The 22,264-nt window shown below is 27.7% G+C and overlaps 5 protein-coding genes across 11 annotated transcripts; 2 read left to right on the top strand and 3 right to left on the bottom strand.

Annotated features, from left to right (window-relative positions):
* LOC100648507 (CCA tRNA nucleotidyltransferase 1, mitochondrial) lies at window positions 1-2,392 on the top strand. 2 transcript variants are annotated; one of them, XM_048405634.1, is made up of 6 exons: window positions 1-384; window positions 486-795; window positions 884-1,160; window positions 1,306-1,500; window positions 1,570-1,926; window positions 2,174-2,392. In XM_048405634.1, the coding sequence occupies exons 2-6, from the start codon at window positions 513-515 to the stop codon at window positions 2,373-2,375; spliced, it is 1,314 nt and encodes a 437-aa protein (XP_048261591.1). In that variant the 5' UTR covers window positions 1-384; window positions 486-512; the 3' UTR covers window positions 2,376-2,392. The 2 variants fall into 2 exon arrangements, with proteins under 2 accessions (XP_048261591.1, XP_048261590.1); XM_048405633.1 differs by having other exon boundaries at window positions 1-338.
* Window positions 2,393-2,481: 89 nt separating this feature from the next.
* LOC100647895 (transcription initiation factor IIA subunit 1) lies at window positions 2,482-6,127 on the bottom strand. 2 transcript variants are annotated; one of them, XM_012309043.3, is made up of 8 exons: window positions 5,941-6,127; window positions 4,895-5,105; window positions 4,418-4,669; window positions 4,138-4,325; window positions 3,953-4,048; window positions 3,507-3,650; window positions 3,320-3,409; window positions 2,482-3,192 (listed from the first exon to the last, which is right to left on the bottom strand). In XM_012309043.3, exons 1-8 carry the CDS (start codon window positions 5,962-5,964, stop codon window positions 3,085-3,087), a joined length of 1,113 nt encoding a protein of 370 aa, XP_012164433.1. In that variant the 5' UTR covers window positions 5,965-6,127; the 3' UTR covers window positions 2,482-3,084. The 2 variants fall into 2 exon arrangements, with proteins under 2 accessions (XP_012164433.1, XP_003395292.1); XM_003395244.4 differs by having other exon boundaries at window positions 4,418-4,705; window positions 5,941-6,125.
* Window positions 6,128-7,347: 1,220 nt separating this feature from the next.
* On the bottom strand, window positions 7,348-16,125 carry LOC100647573 (protein mahjong). 2 transcript variants are annotated; one of them, XM_012309041.3, is made up of 19 exons: window positions 15,935-16,125; window positions 14,872-15,148; window positions 14,515-14,773; window positions 14,253-14,431; window positions 13,719-14,173; window positions 13,175-13,646; window positions 12,855-13,100; window positions 12,130-12,507; window positions 11,931-12,050; window positions 11,472-11,771; window positions 11,140-11,337; window positions 10,775-11,028; window positions 10,411-10,656; window positions 10,104-10,290; window positions 9,612-9,905; window positions 9,317-9,518; window positions 8,997-9,203; window positions 8,633-8,872; window positions 7,348-8,466 (listed from the first exon to the last, which is right to left on the bottom strand). In XM_012309041.3, the coding sequence occupies exons 2-19, from the start codon at window positions 15,130-15,132 to the stop codon at window positions 8,249-8,251; spliced, it is 4,716 nt and encodes a 1,571-aa protein (XP_012164431.1). In that variant the 5' UTR covers window positions 15,133-15,148; window positions 15,935-16,125; the 3' UTR covers window positions 7,348-8,248. The 2 variants fall into 2 exon arrangements, with proteins under 2 accessions (XP_012164431.1, XP_020718660.1); XM_020863001.2 differs by having other exon boundaries at window positions 12,136-12,507; window positions 15,935-16,124.
* A 557-nt stretch (window positions 16,126-16,682) lies between these two features.
* On the top strand, window positions 16,683-18,750 carry LOC100648858 (V-type proton ATPase subunit E). Its single transcript, XM_003395254.4, has 5 exons — window positions 16,683-16,868; window positions 17,485-17,660; window positions 17,787-17,955; window positions 18,092-18,275; window positions 18,414-18,750. Exons 1-5 carry the CDS (start codon window positions 16,836-16,838, stop codon window positions 18,530-18,532), a joined length of 681 nt encoding a protein of 226 aa, XP_003395302.1. The 5' UTR covers window positions 16,683-16,835; the 3' UTR covers window positions 18,533-18,750.
* Window positions 18,751-19,539: 789 nt separating this feature from the next.
* LOC100648244 (peroxisomal membrane protein PEX13) lies at window positions 19,540-22,218 on the bottom strand. 4 transcript variants are annotated; one of them, XM_048405654.1, is made up of 6 exons: window positions 21,965-22,218; window positions 21,530-21,638; window positions 20,938-21,216; window positions 20,430-20,677; window positions 20,097-20,276; window positions 19,540-19,996 (listed from the first exon to the last, which is right to left on the bottom strand). In XM_048405654.1, the coding sequence occupies exons 2-6, from the start codon at window positions 21,595-21,597 to the stop codon at window positions 19,632-19,634; spliced, it is 1,140 nt and encodes a 379-aa protein (XP_048261611.1). In that variant the 5' UTR covers window positions 21,598-21,638; window positions 21,965-22,218; the 3' UTR covers window positions 19,540-19,631. The 4 variants fall into 4 exon arrangements, with proteins under 4 accessions (XP_048261611.1, XP_048261612.1, XP_048261610.1 ...); XM_048405655.1 differs by having other exon boundaries at window positions 21,530-21,660; window positions 22,023-22,217; XM_048405653.1 differs by having other exon boundaries at window positions 21,530-21,660; window positions 21,965-22,217.
* Window positions 22,219-22,264: the final 46 nt, after the last annotated feature.

The following is a 22,264-nucleotide window of genomic DNA, read 5'->3' on the forward strand; positions in this document are numbered from 1 at the left end:
GTATTATGTAATTTACGTAAATATAACCTATAAAATTTAATAACATACGAATTTTTCACTCAAAATACAATTTACACTGTAAAAATTAGATAACGGAAGAAAAGATATTTTTCTGGCGAATAATTTCATTTTGAATAAAAGTATTTTCTTTGAAAATTGAAAATGGAAGCAGCACTGCTGGCATTTATGAATAACTATCAATGAAGCAAAGTGGTATTCAAAGTGGCTGTCAATCGAGAAAATTATTTTGTTAAATAATAAGGAAATATAAGAAATTCTAAGTGATGTTTACAATCCTTTCTGGCGTAAATTATACTTCTTCTTATCGCCTTTTAAGAGTAAATATGTAATACTTCAAATATACTCTTTTACTAAAATATTGAGGTTAAGTTCTTATAAAGATTGAAGCTTCATATGAATGATGTCATAAAAAATTTTATTTCATTAAAATTGTTTTAATAACTAACATTCAAAATTTTGAAAAGGTGTACAAAACTTGGCAAAAAGTTATCATGAAGGAGGAAATAATGCCACAAAGCAGATCTGATCCAGTAGTTAAAAAACTGGATAATCCATTGTTTCATTCTATATTTACACCAGAACTTAATACTTTAGCACAATTGTTTAAAAAGTATAATTATCAACTAAAACTTGCTGGTGGTGCTGTCAGAGATATTTTAATGAATATAAAACCTGTAGATTTAGATTTTGCGACAGATGCTACCCCAGAGGAAATGAAAAGTATGTTTGAAAAAGAAAATATCAGAATGATTAATAATAAAGGGGAAAAGCATGGTATGTTGAAATATATACCAGTATTTTTTGCTATTATTAAAATGATATATTGTAACAGAATTAAATCCTTTTATGGAAATTATTTCAGGTACAATTACTTCAAGAATAAATGATAAAGAAAATTTTGAAGTAACTACACTTAGAATCGACATACGCACTGATGGTAGACATGCAAAAGTCCAATTTACAAAAGATTGGAAAGTAGATGCTCTTCGTAGAGATCTGACAATAAATTCCATGTTTCTGGATTTTGAAGGAAGAATATATGATTATTTCTTCGGTTATGATGATTTACAGAAACGAAGAGTTGTTTTTGTAGGAAATCCAACATGTAGGATTAAGGAAGATTATCTTCGCATTTTAAGGTATTTTTTCATTAGTTTTTCACATAATTAATTATATATATATACATCTTTTCAAGTTAGATAAATTAATATTAAGTAAACTGAAATTAAGTTATTTTTATATAGAAATTCTTTTGTTTAATTGCATAAAATTTATATCATTTAGGTATTTTCGATTTTATGGAAGAGTTGCAGAACAACCAGATATTCATGATGAATCTACCATAATAGCAATAAAAGAAAATGTACATGGATTGGAAGGAATATCTGGGGAAAGAATTTGGAATGAATGGTCAAAAATCCTCTCTGGAAATTATGCTAAAGAACTAACTTTGAAATTGCTAGAATGTGGCATCACAAGGTAATAGTAAATTAAACAGTAGAATGAAAATAAACTTAACGCGATGTATTTATTGATATTTAATTTCAGATATGTGGGACTTCCAGAAAATCCAAATATAAAAAACTTTGAGATCGTTCACGATACATCTAAAAAAAATAATATTTCTTTGCAACCAATTACTTATCTTGCTGTAATGCTAAAAGATGAAAATGAAGTATTGCAACTTCATAATAGATTAAAGTTATCTGCATATGAAAGAGATTTAGCATTATTTTTAGTTAGATACGGGGAAGACAAACCTTCAGTAAATCTAAAATTTTACAAAGGAATTCTTATTCATTGGAAAGGAAATGTTGTTAATGCAAGAAGTTATATTTGTGAATTATTAAACTCTAAACAATATTTTAGTCTTGCTAAAGATGTAGAAAAATTAGTAATACCAAGGTAACAACCAACTTTAAAATTATAACAATCTGAAATATAATTATAATAGAAAATACGTTAAAATGTAAATATTTTTCATCTTTTCTACTAACTTTTCTACTAACATTATATTTATACTAATTTCTTAAAATGAAATATTCAATATTCATAAATGATAAAAGATTATTCTTTTATTAAAGATTTACTATTGCTGTTACTCTTAATATGTTTTATAATGAATTCTTATGTACTCTTTGATGTGTTTCAGATTTCCAGTTAGTGGAAACATGTTAAAACAATATGTTAGGAAGGGGAAAATGATGGGCATTGTTATTAAGGAATTAAAAGATATTTGGTTGGACAAAGATTTTGAAACAAATGCAGAAGAACTATTACAGGAGGTCCCACGAATTATTAGTGAATTAGAGGATAAAAAGTTAGAAAAAGATAACATGTTTTTAAGTAAATAAATTTTGATGAAACTATATATATTTTTGTTTTTGAATAATATAGAACTTTCATACTTATAATTTTAAAAGGAACAGGAAGAGAGAAAACAATTATACATATTATGTATTAAGGTTTTTAACAGTATAAGACACATTTATTGTTAAGAGCATCACATATTTATGGTGGATTGCAATCCTTTAGAATTTATTTACATAGTAAACTCACATGAAAAAACTTGGAGACTGTTCAAAATACAATACCAGACTTGCTTGATTATTGAGCTTTTTATACAGTGAAATCTTGATCATACGATATTTGCTTCAAATTAAATTTGAATTATGCGAATTTTGGAATGACTAATATTTTCTTATTTTAATTCAAAATCTTTATGCTCTCCTTTAACTAAAGGCATAAAAGAATTTATTATTAATATTCTTTCTTAAACTTAAGATCGATAAGTATAAAAATTTTTTATTCAATTGAATAACTGAGGTTTCAGTGCACTTTTCACATTAAAAAAAAAAAGAAAAAAAAAGAAAAAAGAAAAAAAAGAAAAAAAGTAGAAATTCCAATCGAGCCTAATCCCGCGTCATATAAATTTTAAAACAAGTATCGCATATCTTGATTAAAGAAATTAAAAAACTTTTAGAGCACAAATTTAAAGGTAAATTTTGAACTAATTTCACGTGAACACATTACCAAATTGATTCCCATAGTTTTACATATTATTTACCATTCCGCATCACCATTCATTTTCTGAAAAACATAATCTTTGCCATTAAGGTTCATTATTCCGTCTTTGAGGTAGAATTTCCATTTATTTCTACTCCTTGTTATCTAAAAATTGATTTTTCATTTATTAAAAAAATATTATTAATAAATATATTTGGATTTTGATAAATAAATCTCTTTAAATCATTTTTTATTTATCAGAATAATATATTGCAGTAAAATTATTAAATACCTTGTCATACTGACAGACAACAACATTATCAGTATCAAAAAGATCTGCCGGGTCATCATCTGTTACATCATCTTCTGAATTTAACGGCTCCTACGAAATAGGAGTCATATTATTAAATAAATGATTTTTCTATTTCGTAGCACAGCACAAATAAAACGGAACTAAAATAACGAAATATTTTAAAGACCTCTTCTCTTGCCGCAGCCTCATCATTTTCGTCTTCTTCTTTATCATCAAGGTCTTCTTCTTCATCTTCATTATCCTCTTCTTCCTCTTCTTCATCATCATCTGACGAATCTCCAAGTGGACCATCTAATTGTGCTATATTATTCTATTTGTGAGAAAATGAAAGAAATAACTAATTCTTATTTGTTTATATTTTTCTCCTATACAAAAAATAATCATAATTTTAGAGAAATGAATTATATAAAAAATAAATTTTAGTTATTAATAAATTAAACTAGTCAAATGACTGATTGTTATATATTTTATTTATATTGTTCATTATAGACTTAAATGGTCAAATTAACATATTTTGTTTATAATATAGTAATCTTTTCATATATGAAATTAAAACATTCATATGAAATTATACCTTTTACTATTTAAATTTAATGTACTATGTCTCATTACCTGGTTTTGAACAGACCGCTGAGAGACATTGTTTGCATTTTGCGTAACAACTTGAAGAGGTTGACTAACTGGGAGTGGTGTCAATGTTGCTTGCTCCTAAGAAATGTAAGATTAATATATATTGTTAAAACAACATGAATGTATAAAATAACAATAATATACTATTATATATTTCTATTAATTACTTGAATTTGGACAGGTCGCTGAGAAACATTGTTTGCACTTTGTGTAACAAGTTGAAGTGGAGTCAGCGTTGCTTGACCCTGAAGTGTGGAATTAACATGTTGCTGGAGTAATGTGGAAGCTAGATTTGCTGGCAGCCCCATTGCAGCTGTAATAACTGGTCCTGTTAAAATTGTGTGCAACTGATTACCTAAAAGTAAATTAATTAGTTGTAAATACATCATTTTTATTTCCTTAATATCAATATATGTTAATTATTATGTGAATGTTATTTCACTGTACCTTGAATTGCAGACGCAGGAACCTGAATAGTTAAAACTCTTAACGGAGCATCAGGAACGCCCGTTTGTGGTGGCAATGTTATTTGAATAGGTACTTGTCTGTCCATTACTGCTGGCGTTGATGTTACCAATTGCTGTACTGGTGTACCAGTGTGTTGTATACCAGTTGTTGTTGAATGGCATTGTGTCTGAGTTTGTGATTGCTGAGGTGATTGTTGTTGTTGCGATGCTTGTTGAGGAGCAGAATTTCCTCCTGTTTGTTGTACAAAATGATTTCCTATAGTTACTCCTAAAAGTGTAAACTGCATTAAATTTGTTGAGAAAGTATATTTTTAATTTTTAATAGCAATCCTATGATGAGAGCAATTTGTTATAATTATAATTTTATTTGATAGTCTCTTCTATTCTTCTAAAATTTTCTTAATTCCAATTATTTTCACTAAAAATATTGTTTTATAAGAGAAAACATAGATCTTACCTTTGTTAACAGGCACAGCTTTGTGCGTATTTATTTGGGGAACCTGAGGCTCTGGAGGATCTGGATTAAGTTCAACGGCTTTACTAGACATTAATTTGGTTTCCCATATTTGTTTGAGCTCTTGTAATACTTGTTCATCTACACCTTCGTCTATAAATGATTCTCTTACACCTGATATAACATCCTCTATCACAGTATTGTATAGTTTTAACTGTAATTAACATGAATTTCATTATCAATTAACATTTTTTAAATTTATATTACTTTATCTGTTCAATAATACTTTTCCTTTTACTTTACTCTATTTTATATCTTAATGTTATGTTAAAGTTTTGGAGCATTCTCATGAATTAGTTTTCATGAAAATTACTTTTGATAAAGTACATCAATCTAAAATGTATCAGACTAATCTTTTTATATGTATAATTAAAAATTAACAACGACTATAAAATACAATATTTTAAAACAATATCATTCATAGAATTCTACAGCTTTATTCTTTAATAAATTACTTATATTCTACTATTATCTAGAAATCTATTTTTTTTTTTTTTTTTTTTAAGAAATTCCAATGTTTATTTAGAAAATATAGGATAATTTTAGTATGCTTTAATTACACAAAAAAGAACACATAGAGAAATCAAGGGACATTGAAACCATTTGAAAATATTGCCATCAATTCTAACCTACAACACTTTGAAAAAATGTTGTGGAGAAATTTATCTGAAAAGGAAAATATAAATGAAGTCGCAATGAATTTGATTAAAAATTTTCACTGATAACGCTTTAGAATTTTAGCATTATACAACCTAGAAATTCATAATTTGTAATTATTAAGATTGCAAAATATGATTTGATTTAAAAAGAGAATAAATGTCGAAAGAAAATAATCTTTGGTTGGAACAAAAGGGATCAAAGATGAGGATAACAATGATAATGGTATTAACATAAATCGAGCGATAAAAATCGTCATTGTCGTCATTGTGATGATTACAATTAATTGTTTTTTTAATCAGTTGTTGCTTTTGTTCATGTTTATTACTCACCACAGTTGTCTGACTGAGGGCCATTGCGAGGATAATTCGTATTGTCTAATAAGAAAAACAATAGGAATAATCCAACGAATAAATCAGCCCCAGTTCAGAAGCCGATCCGCGGTAGCATCGCTCTTTTATATACTGTGGACACGTCTCCCATTCCACCTGACTCTAACATGAACTAAGAAGAATTATCCCAAGAGAAACCAATGCATCCAATATCGTAAAGTGAAATACTTATAAATTAAAGAGAATGTCACTATTGTTGTGAACTGGTCTACGCCCGTGAGTCCCTCTAGTATGAAAATCTTGTATGATAATAGGGTAAATTCTAGCGTCGCAAATTTAACTGTACAGCAGCGTAATTAAGACAACGAACAAATGTTATTTAATAAATTTATTAATTAAATGTCAGAATTATTTATCAGTAACAACTGTGATCATTCTCAAATTTCGTATTTACTTTCATTATCTTGGGAAAGAACATTGCCGGTGCATAAATCGCTCGCTTTCCAATATTGTAAACTCCAATCAAAATAATGTTTATTGCCATTAGTTAGTAAGAATTTGTCTTATTGGATAACAAATTAATCATAAATTGATCATATAAATCCGAACAGATAAATGAGTCACTCTGCGACTCAAAAGTAGAGAATCGTCAGAATCGTTATGCTGAGCTCAGTGTCTAAATAAATTTCATTAAAGCGCAAAGTAGATCTATATAATCAATCTATTATAAATATTCGGTTTTAAATACAATTAGTTTTAAATAGAAATTATTGTTCAAGTTAATCTTTATTATTATGTATTTTTTCATTTAAATTAGTTGCCAGTTGGTCGAATTAGTTTTGGAATTGTTTGAAATCGTAACGCAAGCAGAGTGCTTCAACACTCCACGCGCTGCAACCGCGCTAAATTCTCTAAGTATTGGAAATACTACGCAATAATGATATTGAAAGTTCAATCGCTGAAAATTTTTCTTAATTTCTCTTGATTTTGTACATTTTTTTTAATAAAAAGTCATTCTTTATTATAGTTTATAACTCATATTATATCAAAATTTGTTTTAAATGCCAGCCATGGTAAACAACGTAGTAACACCGTTTTTGCAAGCCAGCAGTACCTCTGCAACTCGATTTATTTCATAGCTGTTGTTGTGCTTATTTCACCACGGTTTTAGTGATTCGAAACCTATCTAAAACAATAGGACCGCCAAAGATAGGAAAACTAAAAAGGACGAGATGTCGGACTTTATTTAAGATTCCATGCATGGTGAATGAGAAGCAGAAAAATAGCTTCCAAGAAGACTTTCCCTTCAAATAAAGGAGAACCCAATACAGTACAAATCCAAAAATATTGATAGATTTGCTAAAAATTACATCATAAAGCATGGTTCTATTTATTAGAGCTGGCCTATACAAATTCACGATTCTTTATTGACAATAACAAATGACAGGACTAAATCAACTTTTTACAATCTCTCATTTATTCTTTCATACACTCTTTCTCTCTCTCATATTCTTTTTTCATATACATAGGTGTACTATTAAAGAATTCTGAAAACTTACTGTTTCAAAAAATCAAAATCCTAAAATAGTTAAAAATTTCTAGTGATCTTAAATGTGGTCTACTAATCAATAAAAATTTTTGCAATTATTTTGAATAATGAGCGGATTTCTTATGAATAATTCAGTGTTTGGAGAATATGTAATACAAGTTCATTGAATAACAAATATCTTAAATAATAATATATACATTTAAATCTATAGATAAGAATTTCGATGGAAATTCAAAATTACATTAGCAATTAATTTTTTGTATCATTTAGCTCTTTGATGATTGTTGAGTAAATTGACTCAGAATTATTTCATTGGCCAATCTTTAATCATAATATATAGTTTCATTTTAATATTGGCGAAAGGAATATATCTTAATATTTTTCAATATAAATTTTATGAAAGATATTCGACACCTTCTTAACTTCGAATTGAAATTGAGTGCACAAGAAATATTTGAGTTGTTTGTTATTTAATTAGTTGTAGTTTATCTAATAGCTCTGAATTGTACTCCTGCATATATAGAAATTGTATATATGCATGAAAATTGTACTGCTCCATATATAAAAAGTACATGGAATAAATAAGTAAAATTGCTTAGTACAAAGTTTTTACTTAAATGCATATTTCCATTTCGCCAATAATAATAAACATTATTAAAAATATTATGTTATAATGAAACATCTTTCAGTCCCCACTGATTGGCCAAAAATGAAATAAATTTCTATATATAATGCACTGGAACTGTTGAAAATAAAATTTCATGATGATGAGGAAAGACTTTCGAGATCAATATCAGAAAGAAAAATATCAGAGGAATCGGGAGATCTGCTGTAGTGTGTCATATTGTCTCCAGAATCATCTCCATCAGCTGAATCATCTTCATCATCGTCGTCGTCATCATCGTCGTTGTTCTCACGATTACTCCGCTCATTTTCATCCCCATTCCCTTCTGTTGCTGCGTCCGGATTGTCCGCATCTATTTAAACATGAACATTATTATTCTTTTAAAGTAAATTGGTAAATAATTTCCAACAGAAGCAAAACAAATAAAAATGATTAATCCTCATGTAATCGTCAGAACTTCCCAAAATACTGAAAAATTAAGTTGAAGCAGTATAAAGTTATATAAAAGTATGACAAACCATCAGCATTATTATCATCAGAGCTAGAATTCGAACCATCATCATCGCTTGCATCAAGATCTTCTTCATCATCATCCTCATCTGTTTCATCTTTATCGCCTTTTCTTCTGCCGACATCATACAGCCTTACACTGGACTCATGATTCTCATCGAATTCATTAACTATTTCAACTACTGCTATTTGTGTGTCAAATTTATTACAAGCCAATCCGTAAACTCCTCTTCTAACATCATAAGTTGCTGTAATTATTTAATTATAATGATTATTTTTTATTTTAGATTGAATTAATTCAAAATGTTCAATAGAATAAAAATCACCTAATAAATTCTTACAACAATTACTTAAATAATCACCGTAGCTTACCAATATTACTGTAGTCCAAAGCATCTAATGTTTTAAATGAAGTAATATAATTAGTTTCATCTATATTTTCTTTCTCCAGTGATACAGCATATATAATATTATTAACAGGAGAAAAGATTACTTCCATTTGATCAAGTGTTGGCACTGTTTTCAGCAAATGGAAAGTTCTTAAATCCCAAACCTCTGTATTCGATACTACTTCTATACCTATCAACAAATTATTTAATATTAAATATATTATTCTGTATTAGTAAATTTCATTCTTTTTTACACTTTAGTACAAATCTATTGTTAAATTATATGCGATTAAATATCAGTACCATTAGGGTGAAAAACTCCATTAAGCGTTTGATTTAGTTTATCAAATTTGTGAATTTGTTTCCCTGAATTTGCATCCCACAATATTCCATCATGTAAAACCAATTCATCATTCATACTAAAAGTAGCACGATTCATAGTGTATCGATTAGAAATTGAAGGAGCGAAGCTGGTTATTAATTGTCCAGTAGCTATATCATAAATCTGAAAAATATTATAGAAATAACTACATATAGGTAGTTGCGGAAATTATCAAAACGTTTTCATGCTAATAATTATACAAAAAAAGAAACATACTGTTGCAATGCCACTGTCAGTTCCAATAATTCTATCTTGAAGTTTTCCAAATTCAACATATTCTATGTTTTCTAAAGATAATTTTAAATCAAAGAATGTTCCTATACTCCAAAGTACAGACATAGGACTTCTCCATGGAGTAGAAGTTAATAACAAATTTCCACGTTGGTTGCATTCCATGTGATAAATATAAGATTCATGGCATGAATATGTTGCTTCCTCTAATCCTGTATGTATATTGTACATTTTTACATCTCCCGCATAAGTACCTAACATTAAATATTGTTGACAAGGCTGCAAAAATAATAAAATACATTAAATTAGAAAATATTTTTTATACATATATATATATTATTTATATATATTACAAATATATTATCACGAATTCATTGTAACTATTTATTAAATATTTATATCAGCAAAACTAATGATAATATATAAAATATGAATATCTATGTATTTTTAATATTGATAAAATAGAGATAACGTTACTGAAAAGATACAGTAGGTGAAAGTTGCAACATCCGTAGGCCGGAAAGTTTTTACAGGACAAAATCGGCTATAAATAAGTCTCCTATCCAATCTTCTGCCATCCATGCCTAATGCTCTTTTGGCCAGTCTTACTGTTACATTTGTTGGTATTGAATTTTTTGTACAGGGATCTGGACATTTATGTGGTCTGAAATTAAATATCATTTTATTATAATATTATAAGAATCAAATAGTAAATAATATTAAAAGTCTTTTAAACAAAATCCCGCTTATAACACTTAAATAAATTAATTTAAAAAATACATACTCAAATAGATTAAATTGTGGGCAAGTAACCATAGGATTTTTACATAATGCGTGTTGATTAGTTAAATATTCCGTTATAATAGAATCCAGTGTTATAGTAGATGGATTTGATGTAGCTACTCCAGGTCCTCCACCACCTGCAGGGTCTCTCGAAATTTGTTTCTGTAGTGATCGACATACTGTTGGCTGATTAATTGAATGACAATTTATTTGATTGACTAGAGGCTGCTTATCGGATTGATTTTTTCTGAAATTATTTAAGTACTTAATTTATCTTATATTATTTATAACTCTCAAATAAAATCGTATATGGACTCAATTAATAATTGGCAGAAAAAATTATTATATCTATAATATAAACTTACTTTTGATTAATTTGTAATTTAATTAGTTGATTTGTGCTATTTGGAATAACATTTTGATTGAGGCAGTCAGAATGCTTCATGCGTATATTATTTCCGGAAGATAATGACGATGAACCCGAACCGGTATTCGAATGAGATATGTACCTAAATGATGAAGTAGGTGTGGTACTGTTTCGCGAAGTGACTTCTCTTTGATTGCATCTGTTCGTATTGTACAAATTTACCGTTGCGCTGGGAGAAAATCCATTTCTTGTCTGAACAAAAAATATATATATTCAAATTTTACGTATATACCCACTTGTCGATTATATCTATTCAACAAATTTACAAACAAAATTTGTTTAATTCTTATGGATATAACTTACTCCAGTAGTTGCAGGACTGCGGTAAGTAAATGGTTGATATGTACATACTGGTTTCATAATTGCAGAAGAATCTAAATTTGCTTCCCTGTGGAGTGTCGATGCAGTTTCTGTTAAGCCTTTTGACATTAAATGCTGATATATTAATTGATTTAACTGTTGTTCGTTATATTGTATTCTTGTTTGTGCCACTACATTTGCCTGTAAAGTTAAAATTTAGCGTTATTAAGAGAATAATAAAATGAAATCAAATATAAAAAATATATTGAAACAATAATTGAATCAAATTATTATGCGATAAAAATTGAATTAAATAAGTTTAAAATAAAGCTTACTCTATGTAAACTGGCTAAAGAAATTTCATATTCTGCTCCGGTAGGTTTTGCTTCTCCAGAAACTCTTCCCATTAGCTCTAAAGCATACTTTTGAAACATAACATGTTCCTGCCTCTTTTCTTGAAGTATTGGATCTTTCATAAGTGCTTGAATTTGTCCATCAGTAAACATGGGGAGCTTACTAATTATTTGTCTGACTTTTTCACTTCGTGCCAAACCTGCCAAAGCTCGACAAGCCAATGCTCTTATACTATCTGCATCTGTGATCGGAGTTTTAACCATCATCAATTGTAACAAAACCTATAAAATAAAGGAACAAAATTAAGTTAAATTAAGAAAAAGGTAATAGTGTTTAATACAAAAACTAAGTATTGCAAAAGAAGTATTAAAATTGATCAAAACTGTTAATAATTAATATTTACTTAGATAAAATATGTATACATATTTATCAATATATACCATTATTCCATTATTAGACCTGACACTTCCCCAAATTTTTTGTATTAACTCTTCACTATTATTGTTTGCCTTTTTCTTAGCAGAACCTGTTACTGAGAATCTTGCTACATTACCACCAATCTGTAATGTAAAATAAACAGATAACTGTGACTTATTATTTTAAACCTGTTCAATTGTTTAATATTTATTTAATATATACCATTACCCTATTTATAGGAGCACAGACACAATTAATTACAGCTCTCAGTGCAGCCCTTTGTACATCAGGATCTGCAATAATTTCGCATTCTGCTGCAGCTAAGAGTAAGTTAATTGCCATTGTCATTGACATATCAGGCATGTCTACTCTTTCACAAAGTAATAACATCACTTTTGGCACTACAGAACAAATAGCTACTACATCTAAGCAAGAGCGAACCGTTTCTGCGCTGGAAGATGTATGAACCCTGCCACTATAATTCCATTCTCTAGCAAAGGCAATAATTTGAAGAAGAAGCGTTATGCCTCCAAGACGATATAACTCTTCTACTGGCGGCCATACTGCTCTTACAGACATTAATTCTTGAAGTATTTCCACCTTTAATAAACATGAATTTAATAAATATTTATATTTCCCTATTATGAAATATTATATTATATTGCTATATGTTATAATATTATAATATATGTTATAATATATGTATATATAATATATGTATTATAATATATGTATATATATATGTTTTACGCTATATATATGTTTTAATATTATGTCAAAAATAATAGTTTTGAAAATAATGAAAAATAATTAACTACAATTGACAATTACCTCGTATACAATATTTTTAAATTTGTGTTTTGAATTGAATCTAATACATAATACAAATTAGTACTTAATTATTAATACCATGAATACTATTAATACTTGAATTTGAATATTTTTACCTTTGCCTGAACTTCTTCACTGCTTAGCTTCACAGCCTTATAAGGTGGTAACGATGGTTGCCAGGTGTCACGCTCTGCTCTAGCATTTTCTGCTCTTTGTAATTGTTCTGTTTTAAGATGTAAATGGGCTTCCATATATCGTTTTAAAGCTACTGCAACATGCCTAACTATTTGCCTAGAAGCACATTCTTCATCATCGTTTAATGCTGGTTCTTCCTCTATGTTTAAAATTGGTAATGTGGATATCTTAAAAAATGTATATATTAAATACTAAAAAATTGATGCTAAAATTAATGAAAGTGATTTAAAATAATTCTTACCACATTGAAAAGTTTTCGAAGCCCATCCTGTGCATCAAATCCTTCAAGTATCACTTTAAATGGAAAAGAAAATCCAAAAAACATTGTTGCATGACACCTTCCAGAATCATGACTTCGTTCTAGGAGCCATAATGCATAGGTAACAAGATCTGAAATAACATGCTTTGGCAATAGACATACTCTTTCCATTGCATCTTCACAATATGCTAAGTAGTATAAACAGATAGAGACACCAGTAGCTGCAACGCTGGGTCTTGGAACATCTAATAGCTTTTGAAGACCTCCAACATTAAGGAATTCAATAGAAAATTTTTTATGACACAGAAGCGAAGCTAAGTATTTCAGAGCTTCAAATGCTAAGCGACTGTCCTTCGTTTCTCTAACATTGATATACTTCAGAATCAGTTCTAAAGCATTTTGTTCAAATACATGACCTAAGAATTCTTGATATTCACCCATTGGAGTAAGATACCTGTTATAAAATACAAATATACGTTTAATAAATATTTTGAAGTAATGTGAAATATGAAATTAATATCTTTACCTTAGTATTAACATTTGTCTTGTACCTAATGTTGGAGGATGCATCTGTATATTTCCAATGACATATGATTCCATCTCTGCCCATGAAGAATTAGAATTCCCTTCTAATAATGATGTTGATAATGTAGTGGAACTTTGATTTAAAGACGAATTTTTTTGCAAATTACACCGCACAGAAGAGGCATTCAATGATCTATTATGTGTACTTTGCGCCTTGGATGGTGTAACTTGATTATTTAAATTAGAATTTTTTGGCACAGACAAAGGTGGAGACATTATCTCTGGATACACAGTATTATTTTTTACAGGAGTTTCACATTCTGTATCGCTTTTTTTTTTCTTAGGTAAGGGAGCAGAATCTTCAGAGGACTGAGCACAGTCTTCTTCTTCTTCAGAAAAATAATTACTATGATTGGAACTTTTGAGAATTTCATTCTCTTTTCGTTTTTCTCTCACCTTTGAATACAATTTTTAATATTTAGTATTTACAAAATGATGTTCCTAAATATTATCCTATACATTGAATTATTCTTACTTTTCTTTTCCCAGGCACACCTTTATTTTCTCCATCCCCTCCACTATTTCTGTCTTGGCCAAAATGTGCAAATGGTCTACTATTAGCTGCAAGTTGTCTTTCTTCCTGAGCTTCCTCTTGTAATTTATGAAGCCTTTGTAGCATCAGTGGTACCATTTTTGCATTTTGCTCCCTAAATCCTTTAATAAAAATAACAAATAATTATTTCTTGAATTCTATATTTTAAATATTAATGCCAATATCAAGCTTTATTTAAAATTACCTGTAGCAATTTCTTGAACTTCCATTGCAGCAGCTACAAGCCCAGTTGCATAACTTTGCAAGGGTTCTACGCTTTTTTCTGCCCAAGAAAACAGACGATGAATGAGTCCTTCCATATCTGGCTGAAAAACTGCAGAAGTTTCTAAACCAGGAAGTATATCAAGCATAAGACGACAGGCTGCAATATTGAGCTTTCTAACATCACGACCCGTAATACCCGCACGTGACCAATAAGTGTCCCTTAAGTAATCATTTATAAGCTGTTAACATAATAATAAATTATGTAATAATCTTTCAAGTTATATATATAATAATTAATAATTATATTATTTCCTTTCCAATTCAATACTAGACCTACCTTAGTCATAAAATTATCTTTCCTAAATAATACTTTCAATATATGTCCAAAATTGCACTCTGGATCTGTGCGTGATGGATGTCTTTCATCAAATGGGTCAGGATCCATCTTTAAATAATTTTCTGTTTCTAGCTCTATAATTTCTGCCAGTCTTCGTAATGTTGGAACTGGATCATATGTAGGTGATGAATGTTCCTCTTCCCATTGTCTGAGAATTTGAACTACATCTGTTACTTCGGCCAATGATTCTGCGCTTGACATCTTTGTCCTTATTGTCCTATAAACGAACATTGTGAAACTTATAGTTGTGAGACTCTCAAGGAATCCTCCTAATATTTTTAGATTGTTTGTTATATTTTTTGGTTTTTTAATTTCATAACCATATTAATAGGATTTTATTATTCTTATATCACACATATTTTTACTTTTATATTTAATAATACATTAATTCTATAAGATTTCAATTAGATATCCAACACATTCGTAATAAAATAACCAAATAACACTGAAACTCAAATAATCCAAAGCAAGAAATATCTTTTCATCTGTTAATTTCAATTACCAATTATTTTACTATGCATATTTAACAATTACTCCTTTCATAAATTAAGATTAAAACAAGTTAAGATTAATAGAAGTAAAATATCAATTTAAATAAAAATAAAATAATATGTTTAAACAATTGTATATTACACAACAAAATGTAATTAACCAATTTCTATATACTTTGACAATTTAAAAAAAAAAGCATAATTTTTAGAAGTTTTTAATAAGTAATTTGAACTAATTTGACTTTAATGTTTATTTAACATCTCAATGTTTTTAAATAATTGTTCATTAAATTTAAAAACTAATAACTTAACCTTAAAGTCGAATATACAATAAACAAAGATCAAGGTTTAGGAAAGAAACGCGAAAAACATTAATAGCACATTAATTATTGAACATAATTGTAAATACAAAAGACTGAAATATCGATAAAAACAATTTGTTAATGTTTTTTGAAAATCAGATAACGAAAAGCAGCATGTATATTATTAGGTTAGAGTCAATGAAACATTACCTTCTTGAAATTTATTTGACAGTTTACTCGTTTGACAATTATTACGGCGTATGTCACCTTTTACAGTGAATTATACTGTTAGATTGTAAGAGTATGTAAAATTTCAATTAAGAATGATGTTTTCTTATAAAAGTACGAAACGTAGCCACCGACATGCACGCTGAAGACGGGCTAGTTAATTCAACTTTTCAAATATACTGAAATGTCACAATATAAAGTAGAATTTTTTTAAATATACATATTGGTTTTAGAAACTAGTATTTTCTAAGAAATTTTGTATATTACGTTATAACAGAAATATTAAAAATTAGTAGTATACAATTTTTTTATTAAATATGCCGCTTCTGATACCGCTTAACCAAAAATTATTGAAACTACACAATGCAACATTTTTCAATAATTAATAATTCATCAATAAAACTTTTCATTAATTAAGATATAATAGTAGTAATTTTCATTAATTAAATATAGTCACAAAAAACAAAATTAATTTTTTTACTAGCTTTACATGTTTATTTGATAAAAAAAAATATTATTCTAAAATATTTATACACAATATTTATATCCATATAATTTATGTATGTATTTTTATATTACATTAAAAGCAATAACTTTATAAAGACAATTATTTCATACATACATTCTTTTAAATTAAAATTTGCAAAGTATAGAAAATCTTGACTAGTTTTGAGAACACATACCGTGATATATATTTCGGCTAAATAAGTTAGTTTTATGAACACACTACCTGTGTCATATGATCGTCATTAACTGAAGATACTTTCATCAGTAGGCGTTGACTTCTCGAAAACTTCGGCTTCGAATTTGTTCATCAAAAAAGTAAAGTAGTAATTAAGAAACTCGTTACTATTGTAAAATTGACGGATCCTTAAACTTCAAAATGGCATTAAGCGATGGAGATGTACAGAAGCAGGTAAAAAGTATTTCAATTGAAGTATTTACAATTTTCCTTGGAGCATCGATTTTAAGCTATTTTTGCATTTTATTCTATATTGTTGCTTGGATGAAATATTTGTTCCTGGCACTTTTTCTTGACAAAATTTTGTTCTTATTGTTCTTCTTTTCAATAACGTTTTAAACGTCTACAATTCAGTGTACATAATAAATTTGATTGAATTAAATATTCTCCTTAAGTATTAAGTAACTTCAATTATGTTTATATAAATAATAATAACTTGAGTAATAATTTTGCTTAAATCAAAGTTTTAACAATGTCACTAATTTACTTTTTAGAAACAAAAAATTAAAAAGTATAATACAACCATTGATTATTTAATTAGATTCTATCAAAGTTAAAAATATATATATATATACACATACACAATATATATATTATATATAATATATATATATATGTATATGTATATATGTGTGTGTGTATGTATATATATATATATACATACATACTTATAAATTTATATTTTTGTAAAAAGTAAAAGGAAATGTATAGAAAAATTGAATGAATTTAATTCTATACTTCTTTAATTAAAAATAAAATATGTACATTGTCATAATTATTATTATTTTAGATTAATCATATGATGGCCTTCATTGAACAAGAGGCCAATGAGAAAGCAGAAGAAATTGATGCTAAAGCAGAAGAAGAATTTAATATTGAAAAGGGACGCTTAGTTCAACAACAAAGGCTTAAAATTATGGAATATTATGAAAAGAAAGAAAAACAAGTGGAACTTCAAAAAAAGATGTACGTTTGATATTATAAAAATAATTTTAAATATTATATACAAATGCTTCTATAATATACTATTAAGAGAAATTTTTTCTAGTAAATAGGTTTTATTTAAATAATTCAATTTCTGTTATTTTATAGTCAATCATCCAACATGTTGAATCAAGCCCGTCTAAAAGTCCTCAAAATTAGAGAAGATCATGTTCGTGATGTACTTGATGAAGCTAGAAAGAGATTAGGAGAAGTGATGCAGGATATTTCACAATATAGGGAACTTTTGAAATTATTGATTGTACAAGGATTATGCCGGGTACAAGACTTTACAGATGTTTAAATTTTCTCTTCATAACATTTGTTATTATTTTTACTTTTAGTCATTGTTTTTCTTTAGAGAAAAAGGGTATAGACGTTTGCACAATTTATCTTTATGTATCTGTAATTTTTAGTTAACAGAAAGCCATGTTGTTGTTCGAGTACGTCAAGTAGATGTTCCATTAGTAGAATCACTTTTTGATTCTGTTCAAGATGCTTATAAACAAATAACAAAGAAAGATGTCACAGTTAAAATTGATCAGGATAACTTCCTTCCTTCTGATAGTTGTGGTGGAGTTGATTTACTTGCAGCAAGAGGTTAGTAGATAATGCATACTTTTTAATAAATTATTGCACTATATTCTTATATATTTAATAAAAACAAGATTTATCATTTATTTCAATCTTCTACATTTTTTTAACTATATTAAATGATTCATATCACTCTGTTTTTAGGGCGTATAAAAGTCAGCAACACTTTGGAAACAAGATTAGAATTAATAGCACAACAATTAGTACCAGATATACGTTCTGCTCTATTTGGATCCAATCCTAATCGCAAGTTCGACGATTAAAAAATTCCTCTCACATTTTCTTTTTCTCTTCTTTTCATACTATTTTCCTTTCTAACAAAACATTCCCTTCTTTAGAATGCTAAAACAACTAAGAATCTGTTGTGTAGATCGTAGAATCTGTTGTTAATATTGTTGAAAAGAGAGAGAAAGTGAAATTGTAAATTATATAAATATACATATATACACATATATATATATATGTGTGTGTGTCCAAACTATTATTGCACACATATTCAATATACATATATATCTATAAAGTATTTTATGTGAAAGCGATTGTAAATTCCTTAAAAGTGATCCTTAAAAATCAATTTCCTTTCTTTTACTTTAATGAAGTTACTTTTAATTGTATTTTCGTAATTTTTATCTGCCATGGTAAGTACAATTATTATTTAAAACAGGAAAACCCTTTAAAACGACATATTACAAGTATTTATTTTTTCTTAGAAGTTTCTTATACAACGAAAGAGATTTTTTGCAGATTAAGATTTTCTATATAGCCTTATATACATATTGTAAGAATAAATAACTGTATTGTTTCATAATATTTAATTTTTTAAACGCAACAAATAGAAAAATATTTGTTTAAGTGTCCAATTTACTTCATAAACAAAAATTAAAATAAATTTTATATGAATTTACTGATAGAACAGATTGATTATCAAAACTTTCATTATTATAAATTGCAGTATAAATACAAATACTATATAGACTTATACATCATATGCTAGTAATTCCACTTACTACATCCATGAAAAGAAAAAACTTAAAAAGTTTGATCCTATAATACATAAATTTTGAATATTTCCAATTTTAATTTAAATAAAATTTTAATTTCCTAAAATATAATTATTTTATAATTTAAATTGTTAGTTATATTAATCAGAAACCATTATTTCCATATTTCTAAAACTTCATTTATGTTAGTGGTATAAATTTATATTTCATATAATTTGGTCCAAAACAAATTTCTCTTGTTTTGAATCTAAGTTATAATAAAAATGAAATGTAGAAAAGTTTCAAAATTTATTGGATATAAATTCTAGTGTATTGTTGAAAGTTATAAAACATTTAATAAAATCATTTGAAACCAAGTTCCCTATGCCTCATTTTCAACAGTTCTATCATTTCTTGTAGGCTGTGAATCCTTTCTATTGCTATGATTAGAACTTTCATCTGTAGAAGATTTTTCTTCATTTACAGGGTTTGTTTCATTATCCCTTTTCAGTTTTTTCAATTGTCCTATAACTTTAATATAATTGTAAGGAATAAGACCAACATTTACATTATCGGTAGCTTTGCACCATCCGGGCAAATTTTTTGGTTGTAGAGACTTTGGTGCAAGATAGACTTTTTGACCAGCTTTTATACTGAGTTCATCATTATGAGTGGCAACAAAGTCATATAAAACTGTTGCAATATATGCAGGTTCCTCAATATCTTGCCATTCTTTTGGATCTTTTCCTAAAGATTAAATTCTTATTTAGTCACTTTATCTTATATGTGGAAAATTCATAACACATAATCTTTAAATAACTAGCAAAGGTATTTTATGTTTTAGTACCTTTTATTTGCATGTTTTTAATATTATTCGAAATTTTATGAATTATATAAGGTACTACAAAGAATACACTGAATATTAAAAACCCAGACCAGTAAGAAGAATTATGAACGTTTACACTTCTAACTTTTGCTAGTGATTTATTCCATAACTCTTCGTTTATTGAATCTTGATTTTGATAACCTAAAAGAATATTTAATAAAAATCGAATATGAATGTACATTGTACATTTTTCATTTACAATACGAAGCAGATTATGGTTAGTATAACATATTGTGAACTCATATCGTAGAACTACATATCATGTAAACTGTAAAATATAATAGAAAACCTTACCAGTAGAGCGCACAATCTTCCTGTACAACCATTTAAAAAATCTAATTAAAGCAAAAGTGTTAAGTAACTGATTTACAGTGGAGCGTAATTTTCCAACATTTTCTGCAACATTTAAGATTGCTCTGAATGAATTTGTTAAAGCAAAATATGTGGATTCCAATAGCATTGTTATAGATGAAAATGTATGAAGAACTGTCTCGATCAACTGAAAAGTTGACCTGGTATTTTCCTCAACATATAGGGAAAATCTGCAAACAAATTCAAACAACTATTACTAACTTATTCCATTATTTCCATCAAAATTCATCAAAAATTAATTTTGGAAATTGTTTATCACATTTAAATATTGTAAATTACATATGAAAACATTGAAAATTCTATATATCTTTTATCATTATGAATCGAGTCACAAAATCTTTTATCATTACAAACAAAATGAAAAATGAATTGAAAAGATTAAATATGATATAACATATGAAATAAATATGACACATTATAAGCTTCTTACCTATTTTCGGCATCACCACTGTGTCCACCAAACATTCCATAATTATTATAACTGGAATATGGACCATATGAACTATATGAACTGTATCCTCCATATCCATTAAATCCCCTATATTGATTACCATATCCACCAAATCCATATCCTCCATAATAATTAGATCCGTATGGTCTATGATCACTAGATCCAGAATAATTTTGGACTGGTTGACGCGGAGGTACTGGTGGAGGATTTCCTGGTTGAAGATTTGAAGAAGGAAATGGTGATGCCGGATTTGGTATACTGCAATAAAACCATTTTATTTAAAAGTAACAGCATTAATCCATTGAATAGAGAAGAAACTTATTATTGTTTAAATTCTATTAACTGTATTATATTAAATTGCAGATTAGAATGAAATTTCAAAAATATGAATAAAATTACTGTTTTATGAATGTTCCGTAATTTGAAGCATTACATTATTGATTACTTTTTTTAAATAAGGTATCACTTAAATCTTATCAACACGTCTTAAATTATTTGATAATTTGTCATCGATTATTAGATATAAGATTATAAATATTATCTTAAATTAATTTTTACATAAAACCAGTACCTGTTTATGATGTTAGGTACATTTTTTAAGTGATTTCCATTAATTCCATTTGTTCTTTCCGGCGCCATGCTTTACGATAATATTTTTATTACGTTCATCATGTCGTTCGCTGTACAAAGTTCATAACCTCTCTGCTTATACAAAAATACTTAATACGGAAAGACAGAGTTTTTATCGCTAATTGTATATGTATAATCTGATACTATTTTTTTTTCATAGGACTTCAAATTGTTATGTTTTCAAACTGATTTCTTTACAGTAATACCCTTAAAATATAGTTAGTTACTAAAAGTTCGATATTTATTATTTTCAATTTAATTCATTCAATTCAAAAAATAAAATTTATAATATTAAAATGTGTGTGTGTGTGTGTGTGTGTGTGTGTGTGTGTGTGTGTGTGTGTGTGTGTGTGTGTGTGTGTGTGTGTGTACACACCAATTTTGTAGATGTGTGTGAAGGGGACGTAGGTCGTGAGGATTAATGACGAGATTACTTGTTATTGTAACCGTCAAATATGTTTAAGACAATAAATTAATATATAAACGTAGACGTTAGTCGTTAGTACGATGTATAAATCGCAAAATAAAATCGCGGAATAAATGCTCGTCGCGTGACTTGATAGACGCTCGTTAGATACTCGAAGATACTCTAAATGCTGTTCGATACTCGATATATACTGTATATGAACTCACTCATATATATATATATATATATCCAATATCGAAAAGTTTGTGA

This window comes from Bombus terrestris, chromosome 5 (assembly GCF_910591885.1).
Source record: "Bombus terrestris chromosome 5, iyBomTerr1.2, whole genome shotgun sequence".
NCBI lineage: Eukaryota > Metazoa > Arthropoda > Insecta > Hymenoptera > Apidae > Bombus > Bombus terrestris.

Bases quoted from the DNA above. Each gene is read 5' to 3' on its own strand.
- LOC100648507 (XM_048405633.1), top strand. From the start codon at position 285: ATGTTTACAATCCTTTCTGGCGTAAATTATACTTCTTCTTATCGCCTT. The intron at 796-883 runs GTATGTTGAAAT...AAATTATTTCAG, and splicing joins TAATAAAGGGGAAAAGCATG to GTACAATTACTTCAAGAATA. The intron at 1,501-1,569 runs GTAATAGTAAAT...ATTTAATTTCAG, and splicing joins CTAGAATGTGGCATCACAAG to ATATGTGGGACTTCCAGAAA.
- LOC100647895 (XM_003395244.4), bottom strand. From the start codon at position 5,964: ATGGCCCTCAGTCAGACAACTGTG. The intron at 4,049-4,137 runs GTAATTAATAGA...TACATTTCTTAG, and splicing joins AGCGACCTGTCCAAATTCAA to GAGCAAGCAACATTGACACC. The intron at 3,410-3,506 runs GTCTTTAAAATA...CCTATTTCGTAG, and splicing joins AGGCTGCGGCAAGAGAAGAG to GAGCCGTTAAATTCAGAAGA.
- LOC100647573 (XM_012309041.3), bottom strand. From the start codon at position 15,132: ATGTCAAGCGCAGAATCATTGGCCGAAGTAACAGATGTAGTTCAAATT. The intron at 14,432-14,514 runs GTAATTTTAAAT...TTTTTATTAAAG, and splicing joins AGTTCAAGAAATTGCTACAG to GATTTAGGGAGCAAAATGCA. The intron at 11,772-11,930 runs GTATATATTGAT...TTTATTTTATAG, and splicing joins GGTCTAATAATGGAATAATG to GTTTTGTTACAATTGATGAT.
- LOC100648858 (XM_003395254.4), top strand. From the start codon at position 16,836: ATGGCATTAAGCGATGGAGATGTACAGAAGCAG. The intron at 16,869-17,484 runs GTAAAAAGTATT...TTATTATTTTAG, and splicing joins ATGGAGATGTACAGAAGCAG to ATTAATCATATGATGGCCTT. The intron at 17,956-18,091 runs GTACAAGACTTT...TGTAATTTTTAG, and splicing joins TTGTACAAGGATTATGCCGG to TTAACAGAAAGCCATGTTGT.
- LOC100648244 (XM_048405654.1), bottom strand. From the start codon at position 21,597: ATGGCGCCGGAAAGAACAAATGGAATTAATGGAAATCACTTAAAAAAT. The intron at 21,217-21,529 runs GTACTGGTTTTA...GTTTTATTGCAG, and splicing joins GTACCTAACATCATAAACAG to TATACCAAATCCGGCATCAC. The intron at 19,997-20,096 runs GTACTAAAACAT...TTTAATCTTTAG, and splicing joins TAAAAACATGCAAATAAAAG to GAAAAGATCCAAAAGAATGG.